General features: G+C 41.3%; 1 protein-coding gene across 9 annotated transcripts in view; it reads right to left on the bottom strand.

Moving 5' to 3' along the window:
- MAPK10 (mitogen-activated protein kinase 10) overlaps nt 1–15,987 on the bottom strand; it is a 169,223-nt gene that overhangs the window by 40,845 nt on the left and 112,391 nt on the right. For 8 of the 9 annotated variants that reach the window (XM_037395597.1, XM_037395556.1, XM_037395606.1 and 5 more), the window contains 4 exons: nt 15,012–15,070; nt 12,490–12,628; nt 11,098–11,263; nt 7,783–7,854 (listed from right to left, as the gene is read on the bottom strand). In XM_037395597.1, coding sequence (XP_037251494.1) covers nt 7,783–7,854; nt 11,098–11,263; nt 12,490–12,628; nt 15,012–15,070 — 436 coding nt within the window. The remainder of the gene's footprint in view (nt 1–7,782; nt 7,855–11,097; nt 11,264–12,489; nt 12,629–15,011; nt 15,071–15,987) is intronic. The other variant, XM_037395588.1, reaches the window with a different exon arrangement.

Below are 15,987 nucleotides of genomic sequence, written 5' to 3'. Positions count from 1 at the left end.
AGAGGCTGAACAGAAGTTGCTCTGTTGCCACACAAACCTTCTTGTGCCCTAGGGAAGCGGTCTGGGCTGGCTGCGGGCTCAGCCCTTCACAGGGAAGGTGTCCGAAAAGATGGTGAGGAGGGAAGGAAGAGCTGGAATTGAAGAACATTAATACGACATTTATTCCTCTTTGTGCTTTAGCCTACCATACTTCCTGACCAAAATGAGTGCCTGCTTATCTTTCCAGGTTTCAGGTTCCCTTCAGCAAAGGTGCAGAAGGATCAGGAATTGCAGAACTAGCCAAAGATGTTTCTATATGGAAAGGATCCAAACTAACCTTCCACGGACACCTCCCTTGCAACTCAGCTGTGGATGCAGTCTCCTTTTCTGTTTCTGCAGAAGGCTGCTCCTACCATGCTGGATGAATTGAAAAAAGTGTGCGTGTTAGATACTGAAGACACCGTAGCTTGTTTCCTTCCCCATTCCTTTGTAATGGCCCTGCATCCTCCTCCTGCCAAACTGCAGGTTCTCCGGGACTTGAAAGAACACAATGAAAATGAGCCCGTAAGTAAAACCTGCAACTACCCTTGCTAAAACTACTGAGGTGGCTCCTCAGACCTACACTCAGTAAGCTCTGGTTTTCATTCAAGAAAAATCATGATATTCAAATTAAATTTCCTGAAATGCATGCCATGGAAAACTCTGGAGGCCAGAGATACGGGCACGGCTGAGTGAGCTTTGCTATCTTTCCCAACCTCATGGGTTAGTTCACACTTTCTCTCTCTGCCCAGAGCATTAGTGAGAATGCCAAACATTCACATTTGTCATAGCTCTTGTTTTAGGTGATGCAGAAATCATCTGCAAGCTAAAAAGGGGTGCTCATGTCCTCAAAACTGACTCGGGAAGACTATGATAGAGATAAATCTGAAGCAAATCATGATACCTGATTTTATCTGTGTAACTGTAGGCCAAAATATTTAGGACACAATGCTGTTTCCCAATGGCTAAGGTGCAAACTTCAGTAAAATTTCAAGACAACAGAGCATGCCTATCACCACAGTCTCTCCAAATCCTCCTCAAATGCAAAGCCACCTTATTGGGTAGGACCTCCCTTTACCTCTATCGCTGCTGTTGAGTGCTCCTGCAGATCTGCACTGAGGTCTGCTCTGAAGAACCATATCTAGGTCCTAACTTGAATTTTCAGGAAGAGAGCTACAGCAGTCTGTACTGGACACTGCACCTTGTTGTCACGGTTCTTTCTATTATTTCTATGTAATTAAAAAAGGACATGGTTTAGAAAAATTCTTGGTAACGCATGGGCAAAGCTGCTTTTTTCATAAGCTCCAGACAGCAGAGCTACTAAGGCTTCAGACTGCCAACGCCAAGGGAAGTTTGGGTTGCACAGCACTCCTACAAGAAGATGGCCTGAACACTTGAAAAAGATTACAAACATCTCAAACCCACCAAACCCTTCCCTCTCTCAGTTCTGTCTAAATCATAGCAAACTCCCGGTTTTGTAACATTCCAACCTCAGGACCTCACTGAAATACCAAAAATCTTCTCTTCATGCTAGTATTTATTACATGCACAGATTTCAACATGTTTTAATAAGTGCTCAGCACAGTATCAGCTCAATCCATTAAGATTCCCTGAGAAAGTCTTTCCTTTCTAATTTGAAACACCACTTTCCAGATGATGTTACTTCAATATTTCTCAATAACAGTAATAGAGTCCCAAAGTGTCTGAATATTATTGACTTCTAATTTACTGCCTGCCACTGAAGCTGCAAAACACTGTAAAGCACAGCCACATGCCTGACAGATTCTAGGTGGAACCAGAAGGGAGTTAGCAGAATTTCACAAGTGTGATGCTTCAAACCAATGTATGAATTTCTCATTTTTTAAAAACTTTCTGTGAGTTCCAAACTGGTATGCCTCATGCCTTCTTACGACACAGCTGAGCCGTTCGCTCCCTGGGATTCAGACTAACAGATGCTCACCTTCATTTGGCATAGACAGAATTGATCTGCAGTAGACAGGCAGATGCCAGAGCCTGGCCCACCAGGAAAAAGGCAGGAGGTGGTACGAATCACACCCCAAATTGTGCTCTTCCTCAGATGTTGGCTGTTAGGTTGCAGTACCAAACAAGCGTTGCAAAACTATTGTTTTTCCTTGGGAATTCATGCTCCACTGTCCCTTTCAGAACAGCAGAGCTTGCAGAGGGACTGGAAGGGATGTCACAGGATATTAAGAGGCAAATGTATATTAAGAAAAGGGAATCCCAAGATGAAAGCTCAAGAATGAGTGGAGGCACAAGGAATGACTCATGCCCTTCCCTGCCTCCTGTTTTCTTTTGAATATAATCATATAAAAAAAATTTGCAGTAGGAGAGACCTACAGAGACTCTTGCCAAGGGATGGTAAACACGCTACACTGCATCTAACAGACAGTAACGTTGAAAATGTGTTTTGCAGATCCTGCAGTTGCTAGCCTCACACCCTCTTTTTAGCTCAAGTTAAATTTTGAATTTGAAGTCTCTTCCCAGGTCTCAAAGAGTATTCAAGTACACTCATTTTACCCCTTCCAGCAGGAATCCCACAGGTAGTCTCTTCTGCTACAATACAAACACATTAACACCTCTTTTCAGTATACCTATATGCTTTCATAGCTGATAAACTATATGTGATTTTGGATGTGTTCCAGTCCTCTACTTTGATCCCAACTGGATACCTACATGCTCCTGACAAAAGGCACTTTCGTGCTATCTTTTTGTCTACGATTTCCAAATTCTCTGATCAACTGTACCAGTGAAACTCAGCTCAATCTCATATAGTTGCCATCAAGCAAAAGCTGATTAATGGCACAAAAAGAAAAAAAAAGGCATTTGAAAGCATCCAGTTTGCATAAGTGCCTGGAAACGCAACTAACTTGCCTTGGCTGAACTTCATGTGAGGCAGCAGTACGTGCAGCACACAGCTACACCCCAACACTTGGCCACTTTTGAAACCACATGTTCAGATCCATGCTGAAAATCTTAAAGGTGAGCGTTGGGGAAACGAGCAATGGATCATCTTCATTGTAGCAGCTGGGACCCACGGATCTACTCCAAATGCCACGCAGATCACAGACAGCATGGGGCTCTTACACTAAGTGCAAATTGCACTTTAAACTGTTACGCATATTTGAGTTAAAAGAGAAAGAAAAGAATGGCAACAGCCAACTGTCTTCACAGCTACGCTGAAGTCTCTTTGAAACAGATCTCATCTCATATGAGCAAACTTCGCCCAATAAAATCATCATAATTCAAACTCTTACTATATTCTTGGTAACATCCTAAGTCTAAAACCAAATACCACATACCTAGGGAGGAATCATCAGCTGAACAAAATCCAAACTCAGCCATCAGAGCCAACAGACACTTAAGCAGCAGGCTAACACACACCAGCTGATCGAACCTCCAGAGCCAGGCCACTCTTCATATTCTTTAAAAAAATCACGATGCTAATTGTTGGTTTTGGTTTTGGTTTTTTTAAAGATATAACAAGCCGTAAGAAAATACTGCTGGGAATATGAAAAACAACGGATTGCACTAAACAAAAGTGCAGATGTTTTATTATACTGAAGTTTAAGAAAACCCTAATAAACGCCAATCGTATTTCAAATGCAAAGACAAATTCTGCTGAGTGGTGGAAAGGCAACACCTTTCCCTAGAAGACATTCCTGTTCAAAAATTTTTCCCTAAGGCAAGCAATCTTTTCCCCCTGTCTGAATTCCTGGGAAAATACAGAATACTGTCAGATGTCAGGGGTCATCTCTTAATCCTACTGCCTTCAAAGACAGCTGGCAGGCAAAGGAATTTTTTTTCAATCTGGCCACAGAAAACATTAACTTCATCTGTTAACACTGACTTCTCTTCACACTCCATCTTGGATGTTCGTAGCTACGCAGAATAAGTTTGGATTTTTTTCTCTCTTGCTCTCTTAATGGTGTTTTCTCTTTTGACTGTCTTAGACTAAACTATGTGCAGCAGGAATTCTGTTTTCCATATTCACCACTGTAATCCAGGCCTAGCCAAGTTTAAGACACTTGGCTGTTACCACAATGTATCTCTATGACTAAATCACCGTTTCCTTTTGGATCTGCTGAAGGACTCATAGATGAACTTGTGAGTACCATCCTTTACATGCCTCTCCAGTACTGAAAAGAAATGCTCTTCGATTGCTTTATTTCCCCACTAAGTCACATGTGCCTGTGGGACATAACTGTGGCCTCAGCAGCTCAGACCTTGAAAGCATTCAGACCATTTTAAGTTTTCCCTTTTCTTAAAAAACCCCACAGAAATACATTTCTAATCCTTAAATTAAAATCTTAATGAGATTTTGAAGACATTATTAGCTAGAGCTGAACACAGCTTTGGGAAAAGTCCTGGGGTTTTCCAACGTAGTTCCAGTGGCATCCAAGAGTTTGGGCAGTTTTCAGTGGCTCACACTCTTTCTGATTTAGCTGAGACAAGAGTGGCATAAGCATGGAAGAAACACTGAGCGGGAAGCTCAGAAGCAGACTACAAAAGCTTACCAGAACTTGCCAGGAATATTTTGGTCCGTAAATCCATCTGGAATTTGATGAAAAGGTGGATTTCTTCTCATGAGGCTCTGACTTCTGACAAAGAAGTCTCCTTGACAGTATTTTGAAATGTCTGCTTCAGGTGAGTCACAAGGAGCAAAGGTATCTGCAATGCAATTTCTACCTGGCACTCTCTGGAAAGCTGGAGGGTTTTCCTATTTTTCTGAAAACCAGCAGGCTCATTGCAAACTGACAGCACTTGAGTGCACCAATCCTCTAGCCCTGCTCGATCTCAAAATTCCTACTAGGTCAGTTAATTCAAATACCTCACCAATATTCACAAAGCAGTAATTTTCAAGTTTGACTTTTGCTAATGAAAATAGCAGTTAATGTGTTCAGAGAGCATTTTAATAAAGTTAAGAAACATACACTTTTTTTTGAAAATGCATAACTTAACATTTGTATTAACTGGGACAGTTATCACATACTGGTACCTGTAGTCTGTACAGATTCCAGAGCTTTCCTATAGTAACATAGACTTTCTTATTTATGTAGATGAGATGATCTGAAATTAATCTTCTCCATGTTTTAATTTCAATGAAGACTTTAAAAATGAAATTTTATTTAAAGTCAGAAGCACCAAAGTGCAATGGTAACCCAGTGCAATGGTTTAGTTAAGATTAACATTTTATAATCCTTCTTTCCATAAAACTTGGCAGCAGCTGTGAGATTTTTCCTAGCTGTATACTGTGCCATTCAGGAATGTTCTTACTCCAGGCTAGAAATGAGCAAGCTCCTTATATTGGTAGCCAGTGGACACAGTAGACGTTCTTCTGAATACTTAAAGAGAACTGTAATTTTTAGTTTCTATACAGACTTGCCTCTGTGAAGTTTACCTGCAGCTGCATAAATGCGTCTCCAGCTCTTCTCATACCTAGGAGGCAAACTAGATCTGCTCATCAACAGCCATGGAGGGAGGGGAGATAATACAGTATTACAGACCCAGACACAAACCAGTTTTTCTAACAGTGAAAACTCTTATTCATGGGGTCAAACTGGATAACAAATGAGCATTAAGTTGCAAATGAACATACAGATTCCAATTTTTTTCTCTTTTTTTTTTTTCTTCTCCCTCTTTTTTTTTTTTAAACTTCCAACTCACCTGAATAAACCCACCACTAAAATGTGGTAGCAGTTGTGACCTGGCCCACATATGCTGCATTTCAGGCTATGGGATTTCCAGTGATTTAAAAAGTAGCACCATCCCAGAATTCACACAATATTTTCTGCATTTTTTAAAAAATTCAGTTGTTATTTTTAAGTGATGCTGAAATGTTAAAAGGTATTTTAAAAATATTTTGTTGCTATCCCTGAATAAGACAGTCAGAAACAAAGTAATTCTCATGTTTGAATGATTATTTTAAAAGCTATGTTGTTTAAATTATATAGCATTTCTTTTTTTCTGGAAACAGGTGGAAGAATATGACTCAAATATCACTTGTTATTGAAAAAGAAGAGCAACCCACTAGCCATGGTGCAATATTTTTACACTGAAATAGCTTTTTTCTGTATTCTAGTTGCCTATCAACTAAAAACTCAATCAGACTTCTCTCCAAATAGATTAAATGGAAATACTCTCAGTATTTACAGCTGAACCTCAAGTATAGTTTGGTCATTTAGTTTTATTTTGTACATTAAAAAAATAAAATAAAAAAAAAAAAGAGGAAAAGACCATAATATTTGGAGGAGGAGTTATGACAGTGTTTCTGAGGTGTTGTTACCACTGAAACACAGCGTAACTATCGCACTGAATTACAGGTCTTAGCAATGCTGGGAGCTGCTCTGCACATTCAGATTACAGCAGAAGGTGGGCGAGCAGCCTGCTCCACATGTTGCAGGAAGAGCTCAACGTCCATGGAGCAACATCATAAAGCATCCACTACAATAAAAAACACCACTCTTCACTGACATGTTTTGCATCTGATAACTTTCCCGTCCATGTCCCTATGAGACTGGAAGCCAGTACAAACAGGAGGTATCTGCAGTTTCCCCATCTACCCGTTAGTAAAGTACAACTGCATCTCCACCGGCTACCAGGCAGAGCTCTGTTTTCCGAGAAAGTCAACAGAGCTGTGAGAATAGGACAGGCAGGACCTAACTCTGACAAACACTACAGGAATCACTCAAGAGCCAGCAAAAAATAATTACTTCCATGACTACATGTCTGTAAAAGCTGGATTTTCTCCACACCAACTGCAAGTGTCTGCTGATGCCATGTTTTGATGGTGTCTTTCTGCCAATGTGCTGAAAATAACGCATCTTTTTGTTTCTGAAAGTGGAAAACATGTTATGTTGCCGCATTTTATTCTGATGGGCAAAATACACACTACTTACACTTCCCAGCCATCACGGGCAGGTTGCCTGGCTTGGCCTGTGATAAACCAAAGGCTAAGTAGATACCTCCTCTTTTGTTTTCATTTTCTAATATTGCTTTCACCACCTTGGAAGTGGTAAAAATAATATCACCCAAGACGAGAAGAACAAGATGGGAGGGAAATACAGTTTAATTAATGACACAGACCTCATGCAAGTAAAGGAGAGCCCATTTTTAAATCCAGAGAATCTGATTTCAGGCCAATTTGGAAACCACAGCAGATAAACGTTTGCCTTAAACTGGGAGAGTAAAATTCTTCATTTTGTTTTAACGAAAAAAATGTTGTATTGACTCAACTCTGAGCCTATACAGCATTGAGATGAATACAAATCCATGATGCATTAGCAAGCAAAAGATTATGATGCCACCACAAATGTTATGAAGTCACTATTTCCAAAACATAAAAGCAGAAAAACAGATTTACAGGAACCAGATGGGCCACATTAGGATTCTTTTTTTTTTCTTCTTATTTTTCCTTTGAAGAATAATAAGTAAAGCTATCCAATTTGCAGTCATAATGCTTGTTTTGTATATTGCTTATTAGTATGACATAAGACTACATAAAATGGAATGATAACAGGTTTAAATAGAAAGTAACTTATTTGACTGAAATAATTCTGTGTTCTGTTTTTCATTTTCAATTTTGTTCGTATCAGTAGTGTGCTATTTTCATTTACTCATACCTCTGGGATTCAACTTTTTGCTTCTATCTTTACAGTCCTGGTATAGTCATTATATGGTAAGAGGGACGGGGTGGAGGAGAGGAACAAATAATAGGTGAAGCTGTAGCAAATGGCACAAGGATACAGTCCCTTCCTGGAAAGAGGATTTTGTGGCGAACCATTTCTCCCATAATGCATCCCACAGACCATATATCCACTAGAACAGCAGAGACAGGGAAGTGAAGAAGGAGGAAAAAAAAAGCAAAGTTAACTACAACATTTCACTCCTAAAGGAGGGGAAAAAGAGCAGGTTGATCAGAACAGTACAGTTTGTTTCATGGTCTTGTTGTTTTTTTTTTTTTTTCCCAAGTCTCATCAAAAGCTAAAATAAGTAAATAAGTAAAGGCTGTGTCAGTCAGCTCAATGGTAGTTAGTAGCAATGGTGGAAAATCAACATTTTGGGGAAAAGGCCCACAGCTAGCAAGCAAAGATCAAGTAACAACTGCACAGACCCCTGGTATGCCCTGAGTTTATGGTGAAAAAACCCAACTTTTTTTCCTTTCTTTTTCTTTATAGAAAAAACAAAAGCAAAAAACCCCAAACCCAGACAACGACCATCTGGAATAAATCCTACTTGCAGCCAGGCAGTTTCTAGGCTTTGTCCTGCAGGACTGAGTCTCTCTGCAGCAGTACACAAGAGGTTCCAGATGGAACTGCTCACACGAGTAAAGGCTGCAGAGTTAAATACCACTTTTAAGGGTTACTTAAAACTCCTGCTTCAGGATCTGTACCTATGTCCTACCTATAGGCACCTATCTATACGTATCTGTCTGTACCTACATACCGTCTGGAAAGAACTGGTAAGTATGACCCATGTGGACTCTGCTTTTTACTGCATGGGTACTCAAAATAAATGGTAAAACAAATGCTTCACAGGACAAGTACCAGCAAGACTAAGAGCATTTCTTATCTTCCTGATCCTGCCTCCAGCTTTTAGATGCAGTATGCATAGTTACATGATCTGCCTGACTTGGGAGGGGGGTGCGGAGGTGGGTTTGCCCTTTAAGTCTTACAAGAAAAAAGACTAGATAGATAGTGACACAGAAAGAAAAGACCTGTATTCCATGTGATGGGGGAAAAAAACCTGCTTTCAAATGCTTTGAAAGACTACTTTTTCCCTCAGCTTTGAATCCTCATTTTGCGGTTAGGTTTGACCTACACAACCAGTTTCTCCTCTTTTTCTTCCCCCTTCTTATCCTTCAAAAGCAATCCAAAACAAACTAAAGAAACAAACAAACAACTAATTTCTTGGTAAAACAAAATAAAGGTGAAATGTTCCACTTGGGAAAAGGAGGGTACAGGTATCGGGGGCATGGGACAGCAAGAGCATGCCTGAGGCAGTGGCAGAGTTTTCTTCGTAGTGACAGTTTTGGGACCTTCCACAGAAGTGCAGCAACTGGTGATAATTATGCATCTTTAGCCAACCAAGTGCAGAAAGAAAATGAAAGCAGTGAACAGTCCTTATACAGGCAGTGTACATAGTAAAAGGGAAAAAACCCACAACCAGTAGGGGAGCTTCAGTAATGTGGCAACATAGGCCAGAGCAGGGAAGCAAACCAGCACCCTGTTGACTTCCTTGGAAGCTGGATCAGAGCCCCCAAGCAGACTAGCTCCTCAGACAGCTGACCTTCATTTTCAAATATTCAGTTTTCTTTCTCTGTTTACTTTGTTTTCACTTTGTACAAGTTAAGATGAGATCATTCATCTTGAGCCCGATCCACTGCCCAGGGAAGTCAAAGGAAGTCTCTGTTAACTTCAATGGGCAGCTGAACAGGACCTTTGGATGTGGCAAACATTCTCAGTACCTTCCCAGCTGTGTACTTCATTGCAAAAGTGTGTCTAACTTTTTCTTGGTGAGATTTTAACCGTGAAAAGCAAGTGCTTTCTCTGTCCTTTCAGGGACACAATAACAACACATTGGTAATCATCTACTAAATGTCTGCAGAGAAAAAAAAAAACAACATGCAAGGGTATTCATTTCACAATAGAAAGAACTCGGGACATTGACTAAGGAGCTATCTAAATCATGCTGAGCCTAGATCAGATCTCTAATGGCACTTACCAAAAATACCAGTTACAAAATACTTTAAGGAAGATTATTCCTTTATCAGGTATTATTCTGTATGCTTAGACTCTGGCTAATAATTCTCTGCTTTTTAGACTTTCATGTTAAAATGCATACTGTAAATTCATAAACATTACAAATAATTAATGCAGAGACTTGCTAATTTTGGAAGAGGTTGTTTGAGCATGCCTTTATCATTGCTTAAGTCATGGAATCGGCTCCCAAAATCAGTTTCACTGCCCTTTACAGGATGTGGCTGGCTGATAGTAAAAGTTCTCCTGCAGGTTAGCTAACCACTTCAAAGTAAATTAAGTAGGAGACTTCTTAATAAATTCCGGGGTTTGACGTTTGCTGTATTTGTCATAGAAAAGTCTCCTTGTCAAACAGACAAGTGGTAGCTTTTGACAGCTGAATCTGAGTCATAGCAGACTTTTCTCCGCTATACATTGCATCCCATCCTTTCTTGCCTGGTCTATCTGGCATTCAGATGCAATTCTCTGTTTTGTTACAAAATGAGTTACTTACAAAGTTTTCTCTTCATCCCCTGCAAAATGTGAGTTATTCCTTACCTGCTTCTCTATAGTAAGGACCCCCTACCTGCTTTTCACTACCTTTCCAGGGACCAAGAGGTATCCAGACCCCTCACAGACTGTTCAGAGAAAAATCCTCTTTACATCTAGGGAGATTACGTGCAAATAAGATGTATGGGGTTTTTTAGCTTCAGCTTTTTCCTCTTCTCACCAACTCTACTTTCCATTAAAAAGACTAAAACTGCAAAATTTATACCTAGGTCTTGACCACACAAAATCTGTCAGCAAAACCTGGGACTTTAGTTAAAGCTATCATAAAGACAGAAGCCATTCCTGAAATTCAGATCTAGCTCTGGCCTTGGAAAAATTCTGGAGGGCTAGGATTCCTATTTGAGTTTGTACATCATCTTCTTCCCTCGAACAATTCAGAGACCCAGACTCAAATTTAGAACACATCTCTCATTCAGCAGTTCCAGTGGTTCCCACACAGTTTCACAGCCACAGAAGCCAAAGACATTCTGGTCAGAAAGAACTAATTGTAGTTGTTAAGTTTAAACACGATTAAGAACAAGTTTTTCATTACTCTGTAATCCCACACTGATAAACTCACCAGCATCGCATCCCAAATACATTCTGTAGCTGCAGTGCACAACAGTGAGAAACTGCTCTAAATGACCTGCCTTTTAAATCCAAGATGTCATTCCCCATTACGTATTCTTTTTCTCCTTCTGGTGCCCCTTACAACTGTAGAGGCAGACCTTACACTTCAGCTCACACTGTGCCTGCTATGAAATTGCAGCCCTACCGTTCTCCTTGTAGCCCATTCCCAAGATGACCTCTGGTGCTCTGTAGTAACGTGTCACCACATATGGAGTCATCATGAAGCTAGTGCCTGCAGTCCTGGCCAGTCCAAAATCCAAAATCTTCAATGTGCAGTCAGATTTTACCACAATATTACTCGGTTTTAAATCCTGCAAAAGATAGTGAAAAGACATATGACTGTTCTTCATAAAGCCAGGCACAGCTGTGATATGGACCGATAATTTAGATCACACTTTAAATATTTTTTTACTCTTCTGACACTTAACAGTTACTATCAGAAATACTTGTAAAGACACAGCAAAACCTTGCTACTGTTTCTCCAGCAAGCTCTCCTGGAAGATGTTCTGATTTGGCATACTGTGGGCCTTTACCTAGATAGCAGGAGCCTCCTGATGTCACATCAATCACATTTAGCAGTTCAAGAAACTAGGATTACTATTAGAGTACTGTTCTGGCTATGTAATTTTTTTAATGCTGTATACCTACTAGACATTTCAACTGTAGATATGGAGATAACTTAATACTTCATTTATAATAATTCCACTCATCCTTTGCTGGATGACTATCTGGAAGCCAAATCTATCCTCCTTTGCTAAACACACAACATGCCAAGAAAGGAGACCTTTGTGTATGGTAAAGCAACATCCGCTTTGTAACCCACTTTATCAGCTCTTCTTTTCTTCCTCGCAACAGAAGTGAAGCATTTTGGGATTATTTTTTTTTCAGCTGGAAGTCCCAAATTAGTAATAGCACATTTCAATTCCCTCCTGCTCACAGTCACATGAACTGTTCCCTTGTCAAAAATCACACATAGAGCTACCTCTGGCATTTGCAGCCAGGTACCGCATCTTTACCAGACACAGCACTCTGACATGGAAAAGCAAAATGAGAGGATGCATTTAATATAGACTTAGAAGTCTTTGTTTTAGCACACATAAATGATGGCAAATGCCAGCTCCATATGCCCTGACCTCTGTGGATTCTAACCAAGCAATACTTAGATCACACTAAAACATCAATTGGAAGTGTCTGAATGTCATGCAAGGTAGATGTAGCCACCTGCCTTTTCAGGAGAAATAACATTTATCTCCACATTTCAGAGAACATAATCACTTTCACGATTTCCAGTGCTTATTATTTGGTTATTATTTATTTTTAATAATCACATTACCTTTTGGTCTGCCTAGGTGCACTGATAATTCCATTCCTAACACAAGCATGAATCTACTCTGCCAAGGGGATGGGCTCAAAAATTTACAGTCCTTTTACTGTGAAACAGGGCTTTGATCCACAGTAGACAAGAAACTCAGGTGGTTTCTAAAGTCTTCATATGATGTTATATGCTGCCTTAAGTTTTAAGCCAAAGACCCCTTACCCTGTGAATAATTCCTGCAGAATGAAGATGCTTGATACCACAGAGCATTTGGTACAGCAGATAAGACATTCGCTCATGGTCTAGCTCCATCTGAATCACCTGGCACAGATTGGCATCCATTAACTCCATTACCAGGTAACTGAATGAAAAGGCAAAGTCATACGGTTATTGCCTGTGTTGAAGAGGAAGCACAGCATCATCTCAAATAAGTAACAATGCATTTTCTGGCTTCAAAATTCACTTTACTTCTGATGCCTGGGAGTAACACAGCTAGAGCCCGGGCCCACACACAGCAGTACTATTGTGGTGTTTGTTTTTTACTGCAGTAGCTCGCTGCAGAGACACCGTTCTTTTAGCATCCCAGCGAAAAAGGACAACTGCACTGGTGCATTCCCCACAACAAGGACTCTACCCTACGTGGGCAAACTGACAGCATGACACCGAAACACGTAGGAAACAGAAGATCCACAAGCAGCAAATGACATGACTGCTTGGCCTTCAACCATATGAAGAACAGCTACCACAGTACACGCAGGAATTGAAGAGTAGTAGAGATGTCTGAGAGGACAAAAATACGCTTCCCCATGTGGAACGTCTCAAAAAATCCCCCTAAGATTGCATGGTTTCGCACAGTTATCATTACAACTAATTGGTCTTGCACTTCTGATAAATAACCTTCACTGGCAACCTCAGCAGGATGTTAACACAATCCCTTTAGCAGTAAGTTACCATGTTAAACACAGCTCATTTCTTGTGAGACATCTCATATGGCTGCCATTCAGCAAGACCTGGACAGGCTGGAGAGTTGGGCAGAGAGGGACCTGATCAAGTCCAACAAAGGCAGGTGTAAGGTCCTGCACCCGGGGAGGAACAGCCCCAGGCACCAGTGCAGGCTGGGGCTGGCCTGCTGGGAGGCAGCTCTGTGGAGAAGGAGCTGGGAGACAGCAAGTTGCCCACGAGCCAGCTGTGAGCCCTGGTGGCCAAGGCGGCCAACGGGATGCTGGGGGGCATGAGGAGAAGAGCGGCCGGCAGGTGGAGGGAGGTGACCCTCCCCCTCTGCTCTGCCCTGGGGAGGCCGCAGCTGGAGCGCTGTGCCCAGTGCTGGGCTCCCCGTTCGAGACAGACAGGGAACTGCTGGAGAGGGGCCAGCGGAGGGCTACAGAGGGGGTGAGGGGCTGGAGCAGCTCCTTTATGAGGAAAGGCTGAGGGAGCTGGGCCTGTTTAGCCTGGTGGAGACTGAGAGGGGATCTTACTGGTGTCTACAGATATCTTAAGGGCGAGTGCCAAGAGGATGGGGCCGGGCTCTTTTCAGTGGTGCCCTGTGACAGTAGAAGGGGCAACGGGCACAAACCAGAACACAGGAGGTTCCAGCTGAATATGAGGAAAAAATTCTTTACTCTGAGGGTGGCAAAGCACTGGTGCAGGCTGCCCGGAGAGGCGGTGGGGTCTCCTTCTTTGGACATACTCAAAACCCACTTGGACATGACTCTACAACCTGCTCTAGGTGAGCCTGCTTTAGCAGTGGGTCGGACTAGGTGATTTTCAGAGGTCCCTTCCAGCCCTGACCATTCTGTGATTCTGTGATCTCACAAGCACAGCTGATTCATAACTGTAATGTTACATTAAAGCACTCAAACTTTGGGGAAAACACTAGCTCTCCATTTCAATGTCAGCTGCACACCTTGTCTTCTCTCCAGCGCTAGTTACCTCCTCTGCCCTGCATAAGTCTGCAGTGACAATATTATACAAAAATTCCATATACTAAACCCAGAACAACAGTCGCCTGACTTCAGCCATTGCTATCTGTCTGCTATCGCTACTGACGAGTACAGAATGGGAATACATTTCCATATGATATATACAGAATATAGGGAAGACTGAAAGGAAAAATGAGTACAGCCACATAAAACACTGAATATTTAATATTTTATTCAGGGCAGGTTCATACTATGCATACTAGTGCTTGTGCAATAGGGCAATGCTCAGTGGTGATGCTACTTCTCTACACCTAGCACTAGTTCCCCAGGCAAGTAACTTTACACAGCTAAAAGTTATATCAAAACAAATATGAAATGAGGAAATGTTTCACATCAGTCTCTTTTTACAGGAAATTAAATCAGAATGAAGCGCCACATATCAAAATCTCACACATGTCAGGGACTCACAGAGCAACCATCATTTCCCAAGCAAACTAACAGCACAAAAACAGGCCCTTGTAACTATCGCTTCCTCTGCATGTGAAGCCAAAGGCAAACCCACTAGCCCTCTCACAAAGAGCCACCAGCAGGCTTTGCGTGCTGTTACAGTGCTTAGGAAACACAGTATTTGGCACTTTGTAAGTGTCAAAAGTGCTCTCAAAATGGGAATGCAGAATATCTGTCTACCCACAGCGTAGACTACACATGATCTCTTTTAGAGGGGCTTATAACCTTTGTATTTTGCCGAGTTATTGCACTCAAGATATACTATAATGCCTCACACATCTCTAAAGCTTTAGTTCAATTACTGCCTTTGTTACTTACACATCCTGGAACTCCTCCAGAGATTTCTGTGGCGTGAAGACATTTAATAAACTGATAATCTGAAAAGTAAAGTAAGACAAAAGGATGAAGAGAAGTGATAAATGTAAGCAGTTGAACCCATTTTGAAGTGTGTGTTAAAGGATAAACTCTGATTTTTAACTGCTCGATTTATACTAACACTTCTCACTTCATGGATCTGCAAAAAGTCAACAACATTCAAAATAAAATACTGCAGATCTCTAAGATCTCTTCTAAGTGCACTTGAAACGGTTTCTGAGAGAAGGATTAGTGACGATCAGTGACAAACCAAAATGCTAAGGATCAAACCGTCCTCTGAATTTTGAAGTTACAGGTTCAAAGATCAACTTCAGCTCCATCTAGTATAGCAGTCCTTGTGCTACAGCCAGAAATTTCCTGTATATGAAGAACGCTTATCTAATGGGGATAAATAATCAAGGACCACCTTATTAAAAATAAACAGAAGACCTTCCCCTTCCTTCTTTCTGACATGGCCTCAATTCCTTTGAGGGCACATATGCACACACGCTGGCACAAATTCCATCATGAGAGGTACTCCTTTTTAGCAGAAGCACTTGAAAACACTAGGCACATTCTGGGCAAAGACATCTTGCCCAGATGTCTTTTTTACTTTTTTGTTGTGTTGTTGGTTTTTTTAATGGGCTGGGCTGTTGAAAGACACTGCTAAGAATGTGTGAAACAGCAGAGAGGAAAAATGTGACCTCAGGGATTGGAATTTCCTGTGCTTTCTTTCTGTGTGGGCAACACACGTATTAGCACAGCTGCTATGAAGACAGTATCTGAATGTCTCCCTCCCTGCCTCCATCACCTGTCTAGGCTTTCTAACAGAAATGGTTCAATATTCTTTCTGTCTACTCCACATCTTCTGAGTGATTCTTGCCTCCACACAGGGGCCTTTACAATCCTCTCCTTCCTTTGCACCTCTCTGTACAGACAG

Source organism: Falco rusticolus, chromosome 1, assembly GCF_015220075.1.
Source record: "Falco rusticolus isolate bFalRus1 chromosome 1, bFalRus1.pri, whole genome shotgun sequence".
Lineage (NCBI taxonomy): Eukaryota > Metazoa > Chordata > Aves > Falconiformes > Falconidae > Falco > Falco rusticolus.
The sequence above is the reverse complement of the archived record's forward strand: the minus strand, read 5'-3'. Positions and strand labels throughout refer to the sequence as shown.